Here is a 15,660-nt window from a genome sequence, read left to right as displayed (position 1 = left end):
GTATGTCAGAGTAATACGTGTCCACTGTGACGTAGGGAGAGAGGTTGTGGCTGGTGAGCAATCTTCCAGTTCCAACGTGGGTCTGATATTGCAAATGATATGGTCTCCATACATGTAGTCAGTGCAATCTACCCTCTATCAACAATATTGTTTATTGTTTAATACCAATTCCATCAACCCTGAATAAATTCCAAGTCCAGGGTTAGCTTGAAACGTAAAACCTATCAAATCCCTTTGGCGGTTCCTCATCCCGCCTATTTCCGGCAACGGGTCCCAACCACCAATATCCGGAATGACGTCTAATAGCCAACCTCAACTTCAACTTCAAATTAGAATTGGAACAGATAACTATCTCAATATAATATGTAACAATTGACCATGTTATATAAAGGATAGCAAAACGCTATGCGGTTGACCGGGCGATCGGAGTTTAGTGTGGCTGCCGAGCGGCTCCCGCATTGGCCGCGAAAAGTTTTCGGGTTCGGCCCCATCCCTTTCAAATCCTTTCTTCTTCTCTTTCCACTCTCTAAGGCTTCAATTGCATCCCATCCTCTCCTCTCTTTAACGTTTTTCTTTACGTTACTTCACATCCGTCAAAATGGCCACCCCCGCCGCCCCCAAGCAGGAGATGAGTGCTCTCAACCTCGTATGTTTTGAACCCTGAAACTCCATAATGCTCTAACTGACTCGATTCTTGCTTCCCAGTACTCTCGCTTCGCTTTCGCCGGTGCCATGTGCTGCGCCATCACCCACGGTGCTGCCACTCCTCTCGATGTGTAAGTTTGTGAAACTATCGCCAGCGCGCGAAGAAGAATTTCCGCTCATACCCGGTCCTCCACAGCGTCAAGACCCGTATCCAGCTTGACCCCGTCACCTACAACCGCGGTATGCTCGGTGGTTTCCGCCAGGTCGTCCAGAACGAGGGTGCTGGCGCTCTCCTGACCGGTTTCGGTCCTACCGCCGCCGGTTACTTCCTCCAGGGTGCCCTCAAGTTCGGTGGATACGAGTTCTTCAAGCAGCAGTCCATCAACGCCCTTGGCTACGAGACTGCCAAGAACAACCGCACCGCCGTCTACCTCGCCTCCGCCGGTGCCGCTGAGTTCATTGCTGATATCGCCCTGTGCCCTCTCGAGGCCACCCGTATCCGTCTTGTCTCCCAGCCTACCTTCGCCAGCGGTCTCCTCCCTGCCATGACCCGCATCCTGAAGGAGGAGGGCATCGGTGCCTTCTACTCCGGATTCGGACCCATCCTGTTCAAGCAGTAAGTTTTTGTTTCCCCTCGTTCGGCTTCTTTTCCTATGACAATTCCCACTAACTCGACCTCCCACAGGGTCCCCTACACCATGGCCAAGTTCGTCGTCTTCGAGAAGGTCTCCGAGACCATCCTCGCCAGCGTCAACAAGGAGACTCTCTCCGACGGTGCCAAGACCGGTATCAACCTCGGCTCCGGTCTCATCGCTGGTCTCGCCGCCGCCATCATCTCCCAGCCCGCCGACACCATGCTCTCCAAGATCAACAAGACCCAGGGTGCTCCTGGTGAGGGTACCGTCACCCGTCTGATCAAGATCGCCAAGGAGCTCGGTATCCGTGGCTCTTACGGTGGTATTGGTGCCCGTCTCTTCATGGTTGGCTCCATCACTGCCGGTCAGTTCGCCATCTACGGTGACATCAAGCGCATGCTCGGTGCCACTGGCGGTGTTGAGATCGGTAAATAGATGACTCGGGTCTAATATGCTCGGGAGGATTATAGAGACTACCCTTAGAATTCCTTTTGTTTTACGCCTTGTCCATCCCCCACACACGATGTACAATATTTTGTCTCAGTTTCCTTTCAAGAACAAGCTCGCCTTTTTGTCACATTTACAATTATTTCCATTGATTTCGTAGAGTAACAGTAATGGTAGTCATTTGGTTGTGTATTGGCACCTTGCGTGCAACCCAATCATTGAGCTGAGAGGCAGGTTGAGAGATGGTGGGAATAACTGCGAGACCAGCAATGAGGCTGGACCTGATACTGGCTGGTCATGTCGGCGCCGGAGTTTTCATCTTGTCCTGGGTTGGGGGGGACTACATGGGTAAGGTGGAGTTCTATGTCTGCCCGTATAAATAACGTCTTCCAGAGCAACGAGAAAGGGAGTGTGAATAAAAAATAAAAAGAAAGACATCGTCGCCAAACGAACGACGATCATAAACAAAAAAATTGGGGGTGAGAAATTGTTGCGTATATATATATGGGGAGGTCCAGTGGAAGCGGCGCCATGTCACCTTCGTGCTAGCGCCATGTCGCCAGCTTGACCACTGGCCCAATCCCCAGAGGACTGAGATATGCACAGTTCATTTTATGTTCGATTGGGACAAACATAGGTACAGCAATTAGCTAGGTACCTTACACTACCTCGTAAGGCACTACAAAGCAATGTCCCTCATAGAGAACCCATCCAGCCCAAGACCATCCTCCTTCTCAACCACAAAGGAATGATACCCGGTATAATACGCATGTCCCTCGACACAAACTTGGACACTCCGCTGCTCTCCTTGGCTTGTGTCAGTATCCTCAAAGACAGACCCCACAAATCCAGAAAGACCTCTATATGCCCGAGTCACGAGGGAGTTATACATCCTCTTCTCACCCCTAGCCAAAGTCCCTTTGGCATGTGCCAGAGCCACCCTCGCAGCAACACAACTCCCAGTGGGAGACCGGTCAATCTGCTGGTTGGCAAAGAAACAGAGCCCCGTCTCCTCGCTACCAATATCCAGCTGCGCACGAGCAGCCGCCGTCCCCTCCAAAGCACTGACATGTCCCAGTCGCGTATCCGTGATCATGATACCGTACAGGAAGCCCTCCTCAGCAGTTTGCATGTCCTGAGTGAGATGCTGCAAATCTGGATTGGTAACCACCGCCTCCTTGAGCAACTTCGTCGCATTATCCATATCCTGCAGCTTAACCTCACCAAGACCACAGGGGAACCCCAATTCCTCAGCACTAACCATACAATAGTACGCACCCCCATAAGCAAAGTCCACCGTAACAGCCGTCCTGCCACGCAGCTCGGCCCAGCGATACTTCTCAGAAATAGGAACCTGCAAGGCGATAGCCTTAGCAAACGACGGCACAGACACGAACGAAACAGGCCGCGACGCATCCGACTTCCCAGACTCCAAAGTGGGAACAATAACCTCGACAACGCCACATGGCACATGCAGATTAAGCGTCGTCGTCCGTGAGACAGGATCATGTCTCAATTCCTTCCGACGAGGAAATACCTTCTCATCAATATCGACAAGGAACCGGCCCAAAGCGATCGTCGCATGTCCGCACATAGTCGAGAACCCTTCATTATGCATGAACAACACGCCTATATGGGCTTGTCCGGAGCTGACGAGCTCGGTCTCTGGGCGTAAGATCGCGCCATACATGTCGTAGTGTCCGCGCGGTTCGAGCATGAGAACGCGGCGGAATTCATCGAATTGGGATTTTGCTTGCGCTCGCTGTTCCAGGAGTGTACCTGTTAAAGGTGGGATGTTGTTCCAGATTATTCGTGTTGGCTCGCCTGCTGTGTGCATTTCGACGCAGGTTACCGGTCTGATGGGGCCTAGGGCTTGGAGAGCTTGTGGGATTTCCATCGTGTTGGGGTGAAATGTTGGAACGGGAAAGGGATTTTGGGATCCGATTGTTGCTTAAAGGAAATACTTGCTCCTGTCGATGAGGACTGGTAATGGTTTTATATGAAACGTCCCTTGACATCGGAATGTGACCCTGAGACTTCTAGATACTGCTTATACTTCGCTTGAACAGGCAGGTGGGTGCTTGTCAAATCAAGGGCGTGGGCACCAATCGTTCTTGGCTTGGGTATGTATTCCCCTTTGTGGGTGCATGCTTGCTGTACATGTAGATTGTTTGTCTGAATTACATTTATATACAAAGGAGTCTTCTCTTTGTTTTTTGAAAAGTCGGTTGATGGAGCGGGTTTTTATCCAGGTCTACTTACTATATCACTCACTACATACCTAGGTAGGTAAATCATGGATACATAATACATTGTATCGGGTCTTTTCTTCCATCATCGCACTGTGTTAATTATAATGGAAGGACCAAGTAAATGAGCTAGGTTCGAGTGTAGAAGGGAGCTGGATAATTAAGCTTGCGAGTTTCCTGATATGTTGATAGTTTGGCCCATGCCTGTGCAATATCAAAGTTTTTGGTTTTAACGTTGCATGTATCGAAAAGTAATTGAATATACCTCAGATTTCATGATTCGACTTTATGTCGACTCGCTCCCCAAAAACTTAAGAGTCGCTCGGCCGCACTAGCCTACCTACTACTATGCATGCAGTCCAACGGCAATTCTGACCACTTCCTGGGCAACAATGAGGTAAAAAGAAAGCCAGAAAGGCAAAAAAGTGACCGACGCAGGGATCGAACCTGCAATCTCTTGATTCGTAGTCAAGCGCCTTGCCATTGGGCCAGCCGGCCGTCTCGTTGAAGATATTTTGGCCGGTTGTGATATATGGGGCGGGACACATTTTTCTAGGGCTGGCCCCACTTAAAAAGTCCGCATCGGGACTTTTGTACGGTTGTTTTCGGAGGCCATTCTCTCCAGTGGGTATATCAGATCAATTCGGACAATATCAGATAGTCAAGGTTCCAAGTATTCAGACCTGATGGAGAAAATCAGCTTGTAGCATAATTATTGGAGTTACTAGCATTTGAACCGCTATATTTTTTTTGCTTCAGGTTCCGAAAGGATTGGTCTAGTACAATATATAAATATATAACAAGGTCCCCATATTGAAGATATTCCATTGCGATGAAAAAAAACCGATCAGGACCTCTGTGTCACCCGGACCTTGGAAGGACTTGATCGGTACCTGTAGTGTTCGACAAACTAGCACAACTATCTTCGCGAGTTATCAGAATGCCTCCCATTAGACGTACCAAGAAAGCGATTATGCCTAGATAGTAATGGAATAAGTAGAATATATACTCATTAGTGAAAACATTATATATACCAGCTCGCATAGCTCAGTTGGTAGAGCGCGTGACTAGTATTGTCTAGTCTATCACGAGGTCTGTCGTTCAAATCGGCATGTGAGCATTTTTTGCTACCTTTGTTTTTACCATCCCGTCTTCCGAGTCTCGAATTGTACGAACAATGACTTCAAGTTAGATTATTACCTTGCTTTGACTTCTGTTTCCGACAAGAGCTGAAATATAAACTAAACATCTCAGACCTAGAAATTCCCATTCCTCTTCAAACGCTCGGGTCCTTGAAGCTGCTCATTTTCACCGCCGTCAACATGTACTCATTGAAATTAGCGCGGTGGCTTTCTCGAATTCTTAAATCGTCTCGCTGGCATCGGGGACAGCGCTCCCTTTCAAGTTCGTCAGGTTAGATTGTGGAAAATGCAAACGCGGTGTGTATTGCTTTAATAAACGATGCTCGCACACATGGCAAGACGCGCAATATGGTCAGCCGCATTCACCTTTCTCCCAGCATTCACACCTTGTCAAACTTTACTTATCCAGTAAGCCCGAGCAAATACCTACCTAGGGTAGGTATTGAAGAGACAGATGCCTTGGTGCCTTATTAGTGAGACCTTCAAGCCATTTATTGTACAGAAATAGCAGAACCTCCTTCGTTCCTTCGCTCCTTCCTTTCTTGTCAAGTACACTCTATAAAGCCAGTTAGGAAGGTGGGTAGTCATCTCCGAGGTTACCTTGGTTGCTCTTCCTGTTTCCTCTCTTTCCTCTCTTCTCTCCTCCATATTCCCATGCAATTCCCAGCTTGAGTGTCTGCCTGCTTCATTCGTTTATTGTTATTTATTCTCAGGTATTAGCTCCCATCATCACACCCGAAGGCTCATGCGATCCCTGTTATTGGTCACTTACACATTACTACCCCATGCCTTTCTCATTCGTCATCTGCTTACGACTCCTCGCTTCCGCTCTTTCCCTGCCATCCGCGTGCATTCATACTAATCTGATGAGTTCCAATACATCCAGTGTGTTGCTTATATGAGCTATTATATCAACCTTGGAAATCTCCACGCCCGCTCACCAGTGCCTTCGGATTGAAGACTATGTCCAAGACCAGCAACGGCTCTCACTCGGGTTCCCTTGACATCCAACCAAGATACGAAGAGATTGCTAGGAGGGTAAATCAAACAACTCCGCAAGTGGGTTTGAGTATTGAACTCATATCGCTATTGGCATTAACTGACTGACGGTTGTCTCTATAGAGAGATAGTGACAAAATGCGCGCGTGCGTACATTACAGCCACCACAAAAACTAGTGGTCAATTGCGAAGGGAATCAGGAGCTTGGCCAACAAGGGACCCTGAAACAACCTCCAATTTGGCTCCGTCCCGAAATCAGCAATCCTTACAGCACAGAAAAGGATCGCAGAGACAAACGTTGAGATCTGCACCGCGAAGACCCCTTGAAAGGTGCATCTATAAATCACCGAGATATCGCTTCGCTTGAAGCTTAGCCGGACACCAGAAGGTGGAACCTGATCCATGGATAAACGAAGCAGTGACGAATCGCATTTAGCCAGCTGTGGTTTCTAGGATGATGCTGCAATATTTACGGTACCCGAAGGCCAGATCTATGCCTAATTTTCCAGAGACTTGTCGAACAGGAAGTCGGGCAGCCCTTGGACAGAGGCAGTTATGGACATCATCAAAAAGTTGATTGTCGATTTGGTCCCGCCGTCAACCGCGCCTTTCATGGTCAATATGCATCACTGAAATGGCCATTAAAGCAAGGGGCAGGCCTCATACTCACTTCAGTTGCTTTTTTGGTGGAATGATGTATCGATTACGCTGGAAGCATAGTACCTCGCACATTCGACATCTCGGACACCGTTTCTATCCCAAGACCCCACGATCTATCGGTCACTGCACAAAGAAGATCCTTCTTGAGATCTTCCAGTTCACCCTGTCAGATGAGGTGTCTGATGGCTCGAAACAACCTGTTGATTCCTCCCCCAAAAAAGGGCAGAACACCCAAGGGAACACTCCAATGTCAAAGCCCCTCAAAAGGCAGACTGTACGACTAAACTTTAAAGCCCAGTGCCAGAAAGAAGCTTTCGAATTTGGGATCGGGCATCACCCGCTAAAGGTGCTTGTTTCCCCATGGGAGTATATGCCCCGGATTACACTCAGTGAAGAACAGGGAGCTGAAAGAGTTTCGGCTCTATCTATAACTTCAGAAAGCTGAGGAATGGCTGGAAAGTTATTCGCCTCATTCAAAGTACCTGAAGGACATTTAGGAAAAGCTTAAAGCCCAGTCCAGGCTAAAGCCAAGCGGCTGGAAACCTATCATCTCAACATGCGAACCACGAGCAATAGCTGGACTGTTCTTCTGCGAGTGGACAGGCAGAACCATCAGCGACGGCATTTTCCACGAAGGACTGAGAGATATCTCCAGCGCTATAGAGGGAGTCTGCAATGTGCCATGGTGGGAGATGAAACAAGAGCAATCAATGTTGCTTAAATCGGTGGAAACTTTTTCTTCAGGCGTCGAGCATTTTCAATTTTCAACGTCGATTCGAGCCTCTGTGCTGTTCGTCCTGTACAGGGTCTAAGGAGTCGGCCCCGTATGTGACCGTTACGTACCACCGCAAGCATACTACCTTCTACGTTATCACTACGACGCCAAACAAAAGGCCAATAAACGCTACCCACAAGAAACCACCCTGGCGGTATTCAGGAGGGCTCTTGCTTGAGACACTTGGACCGGAATATATACGAATATAGACGGTTGGTTGCCTGACAGCCAAGGCGGTGATTCCAAGACACCCCTTGAATACCGGGCCTTGTCATTCTCCATCGACAGAAAAAGTGGCAATTCCACTTCTTTCGCATTCATCATTTGTCCACGTGAGCGACATTGCCTGGAAGATCCACCGAACATGAGCAACGTGTCTTGAACAAAAGCTTCGACAGCTCCTAGTAACGGGACGGAGTAACACGAGCCAGCATCAACCTCGGGCGGAGCGACCTATGAAGAGATGTGTGAAATGTGTCTCTGGATCGTGCCTCGTTGGGTGGGATCGTTGCTGTCGGGAAATATACGCATGTCTATAACCGGCCTGTGCTGTTCGACGCATCATAATAGATGAGCTTCTCAACAAACTCATCCATCGGGCCTTTCCTCACCGCAAACCAGATAATCTGGGGGATACTGCCCACTTGAATGAACAGTGGTGATGTCTTATTTATGCACCATCTTCAGAACACATACGAGCACGACTTTCTCGAACCTTTTGTTAAGGATGGAAGGCAAACACTATGTTGTAGTAGAAACTCCAGCTCCGAACTTCGATACTTGTCGTGGAGCGGTCCATCCTGGAGTTAGCTTAGGCATCCATGATAGTTCGGCCGGAACTTCTACTCTGGATGGTCTTATCCAGCTCCTGTTTTCTGGCAAGTCACGATCAAATGATGTGGTCTAAGCAGCTAGCGCAACAATCCAAGCAAAGTCAGCTGCGAGCACTGCCTTCCGCGAAGACATTATGAATGCCCAAGCTGAACCCGCTCGATGACGACCGAATGAAGAAAGTAAGGAAGTACTTATTTTGAGCTCTCTATGCCGGACGCCTCTTTGCTTTTTCCACTACCTTGTTACCGCAATGGTTATTACTCTCCAAACTCGTTATGCATGCGAGGCAGATCAAAGAGAAATACCGCAATGTTGAAGTGTACATTTGTTTCCCTTGTGCTCCACCGAGACTCCGTATAGCTTGCACTCTTTAAACCAGTGGAATATGGTATAGTGGCTAGTAAGAAACAAGATAGGGCCAATAGTGGTTCTGCTACTAACTGCAAGGTCGCTAATTACTCGGACGAGGCGTCAAATGGACGTAGAAAGTAGCGACGTTGAATACTAGTAAGCCGGGAAAATGGATGCGATGTCAAACCATCGATGATGTGGAAGAATGGAAGAAGCGTAACCTCCCCCGGGGCCACGTTATAGTGTTGCAGGTACTAGTGTCTAGCTATGTATACAAGAGTAACTGTACATATGGCCCGTGACCTTCCAAGGCAACCTTCTAAGGTTGGGAGGTGGGACTTTAATAATCCGTCCATCTGGCCTGAGATAATGTCCGGGAGATTGTATATAAGATAATACTCTGACGTCTTTACAGTCTTTCTGGTAAATATGTTTTCCTTGCTGCTAACTATAACCTTCTACAAGGACGATGAATAGCAATGCGGAGTTGGCTACGTACGACATATGAAGGCGATAAAATGCACAAACCGTACACAGGACTTTCCTACGTCTAACCATGGATGATAGGGATACTCTCCATTGGTTAGAGCCAGAAGGAAGTAAACTAGCTATGAGCAATATTACTGACATGCAATCTACAAAGAGAAAGACATTTTGTGGATTATCTGTAGCCCACATACTGTGGGACACGTCCTTGCATTCAACTATCTGAACTATCTGCAAGATGGCGAATGAATACGCCCACCTGGGCAAAGGGAAGCCGCTTGTTCCACCGAAAACGAAATGCTACACCGACCAAATAGACGAGATAATGAATAAATCCGGCCCATATACATATGCGCCGTGAGAAATATGCCCAGTAAGAGGTGAAGTGCCAACGGGCGGGGAGAAAGAAAGGTGTCTCAGCTCAGCTGTTGGGCAAGCAACGCAAAAGACAAAAGACAGAAGACGAAGAGAAGAACGAACCAACCTTATGCTCCGAGAGCATGGGACGTTCACTGTGGAGAAAGGTAACACTCGAAAGATGGCGAGGAGTTAAATGTTCGATCTGATGGAGGTAGAACTGCAAACTGCAATATTAGGTCAGAGACCACAAGCAATCTGAGGCTCTGGTATCAATTTGATGTTGGGGACCAGCCCCGGCGGGATGGAGGGAGCGAAGGGGGGAGAGAGGGAGCCGGTCAGGCGGGAGTTGCGGAGGTAACTTGGCGTTTGGCGGTTCCTTCGGTTGGACCCTGGGAATCGAATTTGGTATTAGTTATTCTTAGTTGTCGACATCCTTGGGCTTTGTTCCGCAGGGCGTTGGATCACGGGTTCAAGGGTTGATGTTTCGCCAGATTAGGCCGATCTCATCCGCTTCGGCACACTTACGTCCAACTCGCTGATGCTGCGTTTCTGGCCGGCTGTCTCTGACCGTTTGGTGACTTTCTTCTTTGGTCGAGGGCCGGGTCTCACCGGGCTGGAAGACATCATCGGGCAAATCAAAGCTAGTGGGATTTAGATAAAATCCACGCAAGTCACAGGCATAGGAGGAACTTACCTGCGAACATGGGTGACAGCCAACTCCATCACTTCTTCCTGATAACCTGGCCATGAGGTGCAAGTTGACTTGAAGATCTGTGAGTCGGTTGATATATCCAGAGATCGCGATTGGCCTTCGAGAAAAAAGTTAGAAATGTCATATAGGGAGAGCGGTGCGATTACCTGGCTCCAGAGGTTTCAGCTCTAGGCCGATGTAATAAGTTGTCGTATAGACAGTCTGGCCTTCATTATCGACCGTCCCCTCAACCTTGCCCTCGGCTGGCCCTGGTACCTCTGCATTTTCGAGGGTGTTCTGGACCGCGGCTTGGTGAGCAGCATCCTTAGTCTCATCGGTCATCGCGGTCTTTGTGCCTTGAGCCTGATGTTGTGTAGACCCATTCTTGACTGCTTCCATATCTTTCTCATTCTTGATGAGATGGACTCTTTCAAATCCCTTGGGGAATGGGTGGGCCACCGCAATAATTGGCTTGCGATCCAAAGCGCCAACGAGGTGACGCAATTTGGACTCAACGAGGCCTGACCAGACGGATTCGGCCTCCTTGGTCTTGCTGGAAGCGGTAATGCTGAGATAGTATTTGTAATCATGGGTGAAGAATGTGTGGCGCGCAAATAGATCATGCCACGAGAGCTGTTTCATAAAGATCTTGTCTACCATGTCACCACCTCGCTGCAGTTCCCTGAGAATGACAGCCTTGGTGGACATACTGATGTTGTGCGTTGCGCACATGGAGGGATACGCAGGAGTGATGATGGGCATGAGGTGGAATCGATCACCGTGGTAGATCTGATAGTTCTTAGCCAATACCGTCAGCGAAAGTGGTGCTTTGTGCGTACCTTTGGGTTCCAGACTTTTATCTGGAGGGGTCCATCCTCAATCTGTTTCAATAAGACAGGTTGAGGCCAATTCCACTTGTTCATGATTCTGAAAAACTTCCCCACAATAACAGAGCCAGTTGCTTGCGGGTATAGTTGACAAACTCGAGCCACCAGCATCGCCCATGCGACACCACCAGGGAATCCGACAATGTTCGAGTAGATCGCTCGTCCTATACAAATGATTAGACAATCCGGTTTGAACAGTGATAAAGAAAGAGGACATGACACTTACGTTGCGCCCAGAGTTTGATTGCACGCAATGCAAGGCGGAATGTCTTTTGTTGGGGGACGAGCTCCAGTATTTCATCTGTGACACGAGTTCCATTTAGCGATCGCACCTCTCGTTCATCCAGTCCTCTGAGATAATCATTATTCTTCAAATCCAGGTTCATCGGGATAGATGGAATGACGAGGCGGGCAAAAATCAGATCGATACTGATTCCACACAGCTCGAGCTTGATGATTGGAACGAACGCATCGGGCACGGGAGTCATCTTTTCAATAGCTCCCTCGGAAGCCATTCTTTCGAGAACAGGGGGGGAATTCAGCGAAGAAATCATCAATCAAGACATGTTTAGGCCCAACGACTAGCGTATCGATATCGGATCCTGCAAGCCATCATCGTCAGTACGGATATGACAGGATTCATACATAGCTGAACACTTACCGGGTCCGTATACACCCAGCCTGTAACTTCCATAGGTAAAAATTTTACCCCCAGAAGCCTCGACAGCAGCAGGGACAGACCCTTCTTGCGACTGACGACTTGGACAAATTCCACTGTGACGCGCTGTAATAACTGGAGCACTTGTTTTCTATTCCGCAATCGTCAGTTTCGGGGCTCTGGCGCTATCCTTGTCGAAATGCGAACACACCTCCGTTCCGTTTCAGTCGGTAGCTCGAAGTTGTTTTGAGCCTTAAGCTCGGCAATGAGATCGTCGTTTGCTGAAAGTTCATCCTTAGTCGGCAAGACGGTCGAGATCGGGGGTGTAACACCCCATTGTCGGACAGGTGGCGTAGCCATTGTGGGAGGAAGCCGAAATGGTAAGATTCGAAATATAGTCTCACAAGCCGTGTGAAGATAGGGATTAGATAACGCGAGCAGAAAGTCGATGAACTTCCGAGGCAAGCAGCCTAGGAAGAGATTAGGTGCTGCTGGGGAGCGGGAAGAATCAAGAGGACAATACAACTCCGTGAGTGAAAAGCGAAGAGAAGACAGCAACAGGGAGAGAAATGGAATTGAAGAAGGAAGTTGGTCGCTGTGCAGGTTCATCGGCGCTTCCAGCGCCAGGGCAGGCGCTTACTCAGCATCACATGATCGGTATCTATCTACATTTTTCCAAGGTTGGCGACAACGAGCTAACGCTACAATTTTCAACCATCAAAAAAGGTCTCTTTAACTGAAGCCATACAAGAAGGCTGTGTCTTTGTATTTTGTGCCTTTCTTAGATAATTGAACGTGCCCCAGAGCTTCTCGGCTAGAGGATTGGCGCCATTACCTCAGTTGTCTGCAAAAAATCGAGTGAGCTTGCTATCAAGCCATTTAACATCCTCCATGTTATCGCCTGGACCTCCTGCCCAATCTATCCACCGGGTTAGCTTTGTACTTATTTAGAATTTGTGCTGCTATACTCACGACCCCAGATGGAAGGGAAGATATCCAGTGTTCCAATCCCTGGCTTCATACAAGCAACTTCATACTCTGAGTCTTCAGGCCTAATGCGATGTGATTCTCAGTTCAGTCTCACTTTGATCAAGCGGAAGGATGGACAAAATCAACTTACGGGAAGTAAAGGTCGGTTTTTGACGGCAAAACCAACGCTTTTGCTTTGATGGATGCCATCGCCTTTTCAAAGTCCCCATTATATGGTTCTTGCTGCGAGACGTCACCATTTTGCCAGGTCTGTATCAAGACCAGCAGATTTTCGGGTTCTTGAACGCACTTGTCAGTTCCCTGATACAACCACTTCATTGGGATCAAACAAAACCTTTAGAACAAGCCCATTTCTCCCAGAAGTTGACCATGAAGTCTTCAAGTCCCTGGAAACCCAGCACAGTTTCGTACAACTTGTGTCGATAGAAAGCCTGACTGAATCCCCTGTTTCTGATGGGTCAGACGAGGGATAAAAATTAAAGTCAACCCAGAATTTCTTACCATCCAGCATACACACGGCCCAATGCCTTGAGACCAACATCCTTCTCTTCAGCTGTCCAAGCATGCGCTTCTGCCGTTTCTCTATTAAGGCTAATCTCTCCCGATCCCGCAGATCGGCTCTTCTTCACCGCAATCAAGGAGCTTTTGACACCCTCAAGGAAGACCTGGTTGTGAAGCGAGGTTTTCGCAGCCGTACAAAAGGGGACCACAAGATCCATGAAGTCAGGATACTGCGTTGCCCACTGGAAAGTCTGGGCCCCTCCCATAGACCAGCCAACAACGGCGCGCAAATGCGTGATGCCCATGTGCTTGGTAACGAGCTCATGCTGCGCCCGCACATTGTCGTAAAATGACACCTTTGGGAATGGCCCGGGGCTTGGCTGGTTGGATGGAGAAGAGGACTGGCCGTTTCCGAACAGGGCTGGGACTATAATGAAGAAATTGTTCGGGTTCAGGAGCTTGTCGTCTCCGATCAACCAGAAGTTGTCGGACAGAGCTAGACGCAGTATTAGACCAGTATTGGAGAGGATTTGGGATCGTATCTAGATATACCTCCGGAAAACCAGGTTGGATAAACGATTGCTGGAGACTTGGGATCGCCGAATGTCTTGTATGCGATATGAGCATCCTTGATCTTCTCGCCGCTCTGGAGCTCCCAGTCTCCAAGCTTGAAAGTATCGTATTGCTCCTGCGACATAATCGCACTTCTTTTTTTGAATTTCAGATAGAAATAAGATGAAGAGGTTTGTACTTTTGATGAATGGGCATCCTCCGATTTATAGTTCTACAGTTGGAGATACTTTATCAACCCCGCTCTGCCCTCCGCACGAGACACGGTTTGAGCCGGACATGCTTATCCTCCGTCAATTTGATACATACAAGTACCTATAGGCGCGAAACATATTATCGAGCGCCTGAAGCTTCAAGTGAGATATCTAGTAAGCGTGTCGCATCCATGTATGGATAGATTCAAGCTAAAATTTAGCCAGGCACTTTCCGAGCCAGGCAAGAAATGGGCCCGGCCCCGGCCGTGCTTACAAACTTTCAGCCCGGGATCCCAGCGCGGTGCACATCCTTGTCTATATGTAGGAAATTCACACGTATATTGATTAGGTACCTAGATATCTATGTACATAGGTGTTGCGTAGACTTACCATTGCTTTGCATATGCATCAAAGTTATACAAGCTGATTTGCTTCCGGCTGTATGCTCTACGAATCTATATACTCGTATCCAACCCCAAACATTATATGACAAAGCTCCTTGAGTCCAAAACAGAGCTCTAGAATTGCGGTCTAGGGATCTCCATGGCTTCCGTTGTTCGACCATACGAGATACCACCTAGGCGACTGATAGGCTTGAGAACCTTCAAATCGACGACATTCCTTTCCTCATTGATAGCATCATCCCTAACCCAGAAACGAACGCCCTCAATAATAGCAAGCACACCCGTTTTCTTACCCGCGGTGACCCGACTCTCAAACTCCTTCAACTCAACAAGCTTGCCTTCGATAGAAAGAATGGACTCCTTGACACGGGCAGGCTTCACAACAGAGGTAGGTGCTTGATGCAGGCCGGAAGTCTCCCACTCGGAAACGCCGTACGGGGCATTGATGGCAGTAGAATTGGCTGCTTCAATGAAATGCTCCGAGATAATGTTGATAACACACTCGCCAGTCTCGTTCAGGTTCTTCAGTGAATCCTTGGCTCTCTCCATCGATCCAGAAAAGCCAACTGTGAACAGCGGCGGGTCGTGGTTGATGACCTGTGCGTAGCTGAACGGAGCGAGGTTTGTAGTCTTGCCATCTGCAGACTGGGTACTGACGAGTGCGATCGGTCGTGGGACCATTCCTGAAATCAGGAACTTATAGTTCGAGGCCACAGGCCGGCCCTCTTCATGGGGGTCGATCTCGACGTGGTCTTTCTTCAGGCTCTCGCCACTGTCGTTCGCACCATCGCCTTCCTTCCATGTGGGGTTTGGGGACTTGGTATATGTGACCTCGGCGTCCCGGCGAAAGTCTGGGCGCGAGGCTTGGGTTTTCTCGAAATCCGGGCGGACATTCAACATTGTGCAGGTGTGACTAAAGAGTCGGGTGGGGTGACTGGGTCGGAATAGTGCGCGCGTTGTCGCGAGACGACCAGGACTTGAGATTTATAATCAGCTATGCTGTTCAGTGTGCATGTAGGCTGCCCCGCGTAGTGGTGACGAGAAGGGTCACCTCCGTCATGCTTGCTAGAAAGTGCCTAGGTGAGGACAGTGAAATACTTACTAAGATTGCAATAAGGAGAGCCTCCGAGTATTTCGGGAGGCAGATTGAAGTAGAAACATGGGGGAAATGGAGACAGCTCT

The 15,660-nt window shown here is 48.6% G+C and overlaps 5 protein-coding genes across 5 annotated transcripts; 1 reads left to right on the top strand and 4 right to left on the bottom strand.

The window, feature by feature from the left end:
• Positions 1–598: 598 nt before the first annotated feature.
• Positions 599–1,715, top strand: N7519_001426 (putative mitochondrial phosphate carrier protein (Mir1); the record flags this gene model as incomplete). The annotated part of the gene is made up of 4 exons (XM_057288204.1): positions 599–646; positions 706–776; positions 842–1,261; positions 1,331–1,715. 4 exons carry the CDS (start codon positions 599–601, stop codon positions 1,713–1,715), a joined length of 924 nt encoding a protein of 307 aa, XP_057154287.1.
• A 691-nt stretch (positions 1,716–2,406) lies between these two features.
• N7519_001425 (Proline racemase) lies at positions 2,407–3,624 on the bottom strand (the record flags this gene model as incomplete). Its single annotated transcript, XM_057288203.1, has 1 exon — positions 2,407–3,624. One exon carries the CDS (start codon positions 3,622–3,624, stop codon positions 2,407–2,409), a length of 1,218 nt encoding a protein of 405 aa, XP_057154286.1.
• Positions 3,625–9,820: 6,196 nt separating this feature from the next.
• N7519_001424 (polynucleotide adenylyltransferase) lies at positions 9,821–12,179 on the bottom strand (the record flags this gene model as incomplete). The annotated part of the gene is made up of 8 exons (XM_057288202.1): positions 9,821–9,972; positions 10,109–10,224; positions 10,278–10,392; positions 10,442–11,063; positions 11,114–11,325; positions 11,388–11,649; positions 11,823–11,970; positions 12,031–12,179. The coding sequence occupies 8 exons, from the start codon at positions 12,177–12,179 to the stop codon at positions 9,821–9,823; spliced, it is 1,776 nt and encodes a 591-aa protein (XP_057154285.1).
• Positions 12,180–12,655: 476 nt separating this feature from the next.
• Positions 12,656–14,007, bottom strand: N7519_001423 (homoserine acetyltransferase family protein; the record flags this gene model as incomplete). Its single annotated transcript, XM_057288201.1, has 6 exons — positions 12,656–12,738; positions 12,792–12,871; positions 12,940–13,087; positions 13,144–13,253; positions 13,311–13,806; positions 13,863–14,007. 6 exons carry the CDS (start codon positions 14,005–14,007, stop codon positions 12,656–12,658), a joined length of 1,062 nt encoding a protein of 353 aa, XP_057154284.1.
• A 585-nt stretch (positions 14,008–14,592) lies between these two features.
• N7519_001422 (flavin reductase family protein) lies at positions 14,593–15,378 on the bottom strand (the record flags this gene model as incomplete). Its single annotated transcript, XM_057288200.1, has 1 exon — positions 14,593–15,378. The coding sequence occupies one exon, from the start codon at positions 15,376–15,378 to the stop codon at positions 14,593–14,595; it is 786 nt and encodes a 261-aa protein (XP_057154283.1).
• Positions 15,379–15,660: the final 282 nt, after the last annotated feature.

The sequence above is a fragment of the Penicillium mononematosum genome (assembly GCF_028829835.1).
Source record: "Penicillium mononematosum strain IBT 11891 chromosome Unknown utg000001l:1.0-4488741.0:1.0-4491989.0, whole genome shotgun sequence".
NCBI classification, from domain to species: domain Eukaryota; kingdom Fungi; phylum Ascomycota; class Eurotiomycetes; order Eurotiales; family Aspergillaceae; genus Penicillium; species Penicillium mononematosum.
Note: the sequence above shows the minus strand (reverse complement) of the source record. Positions and strands in the feature narration are given on the sequence as shown.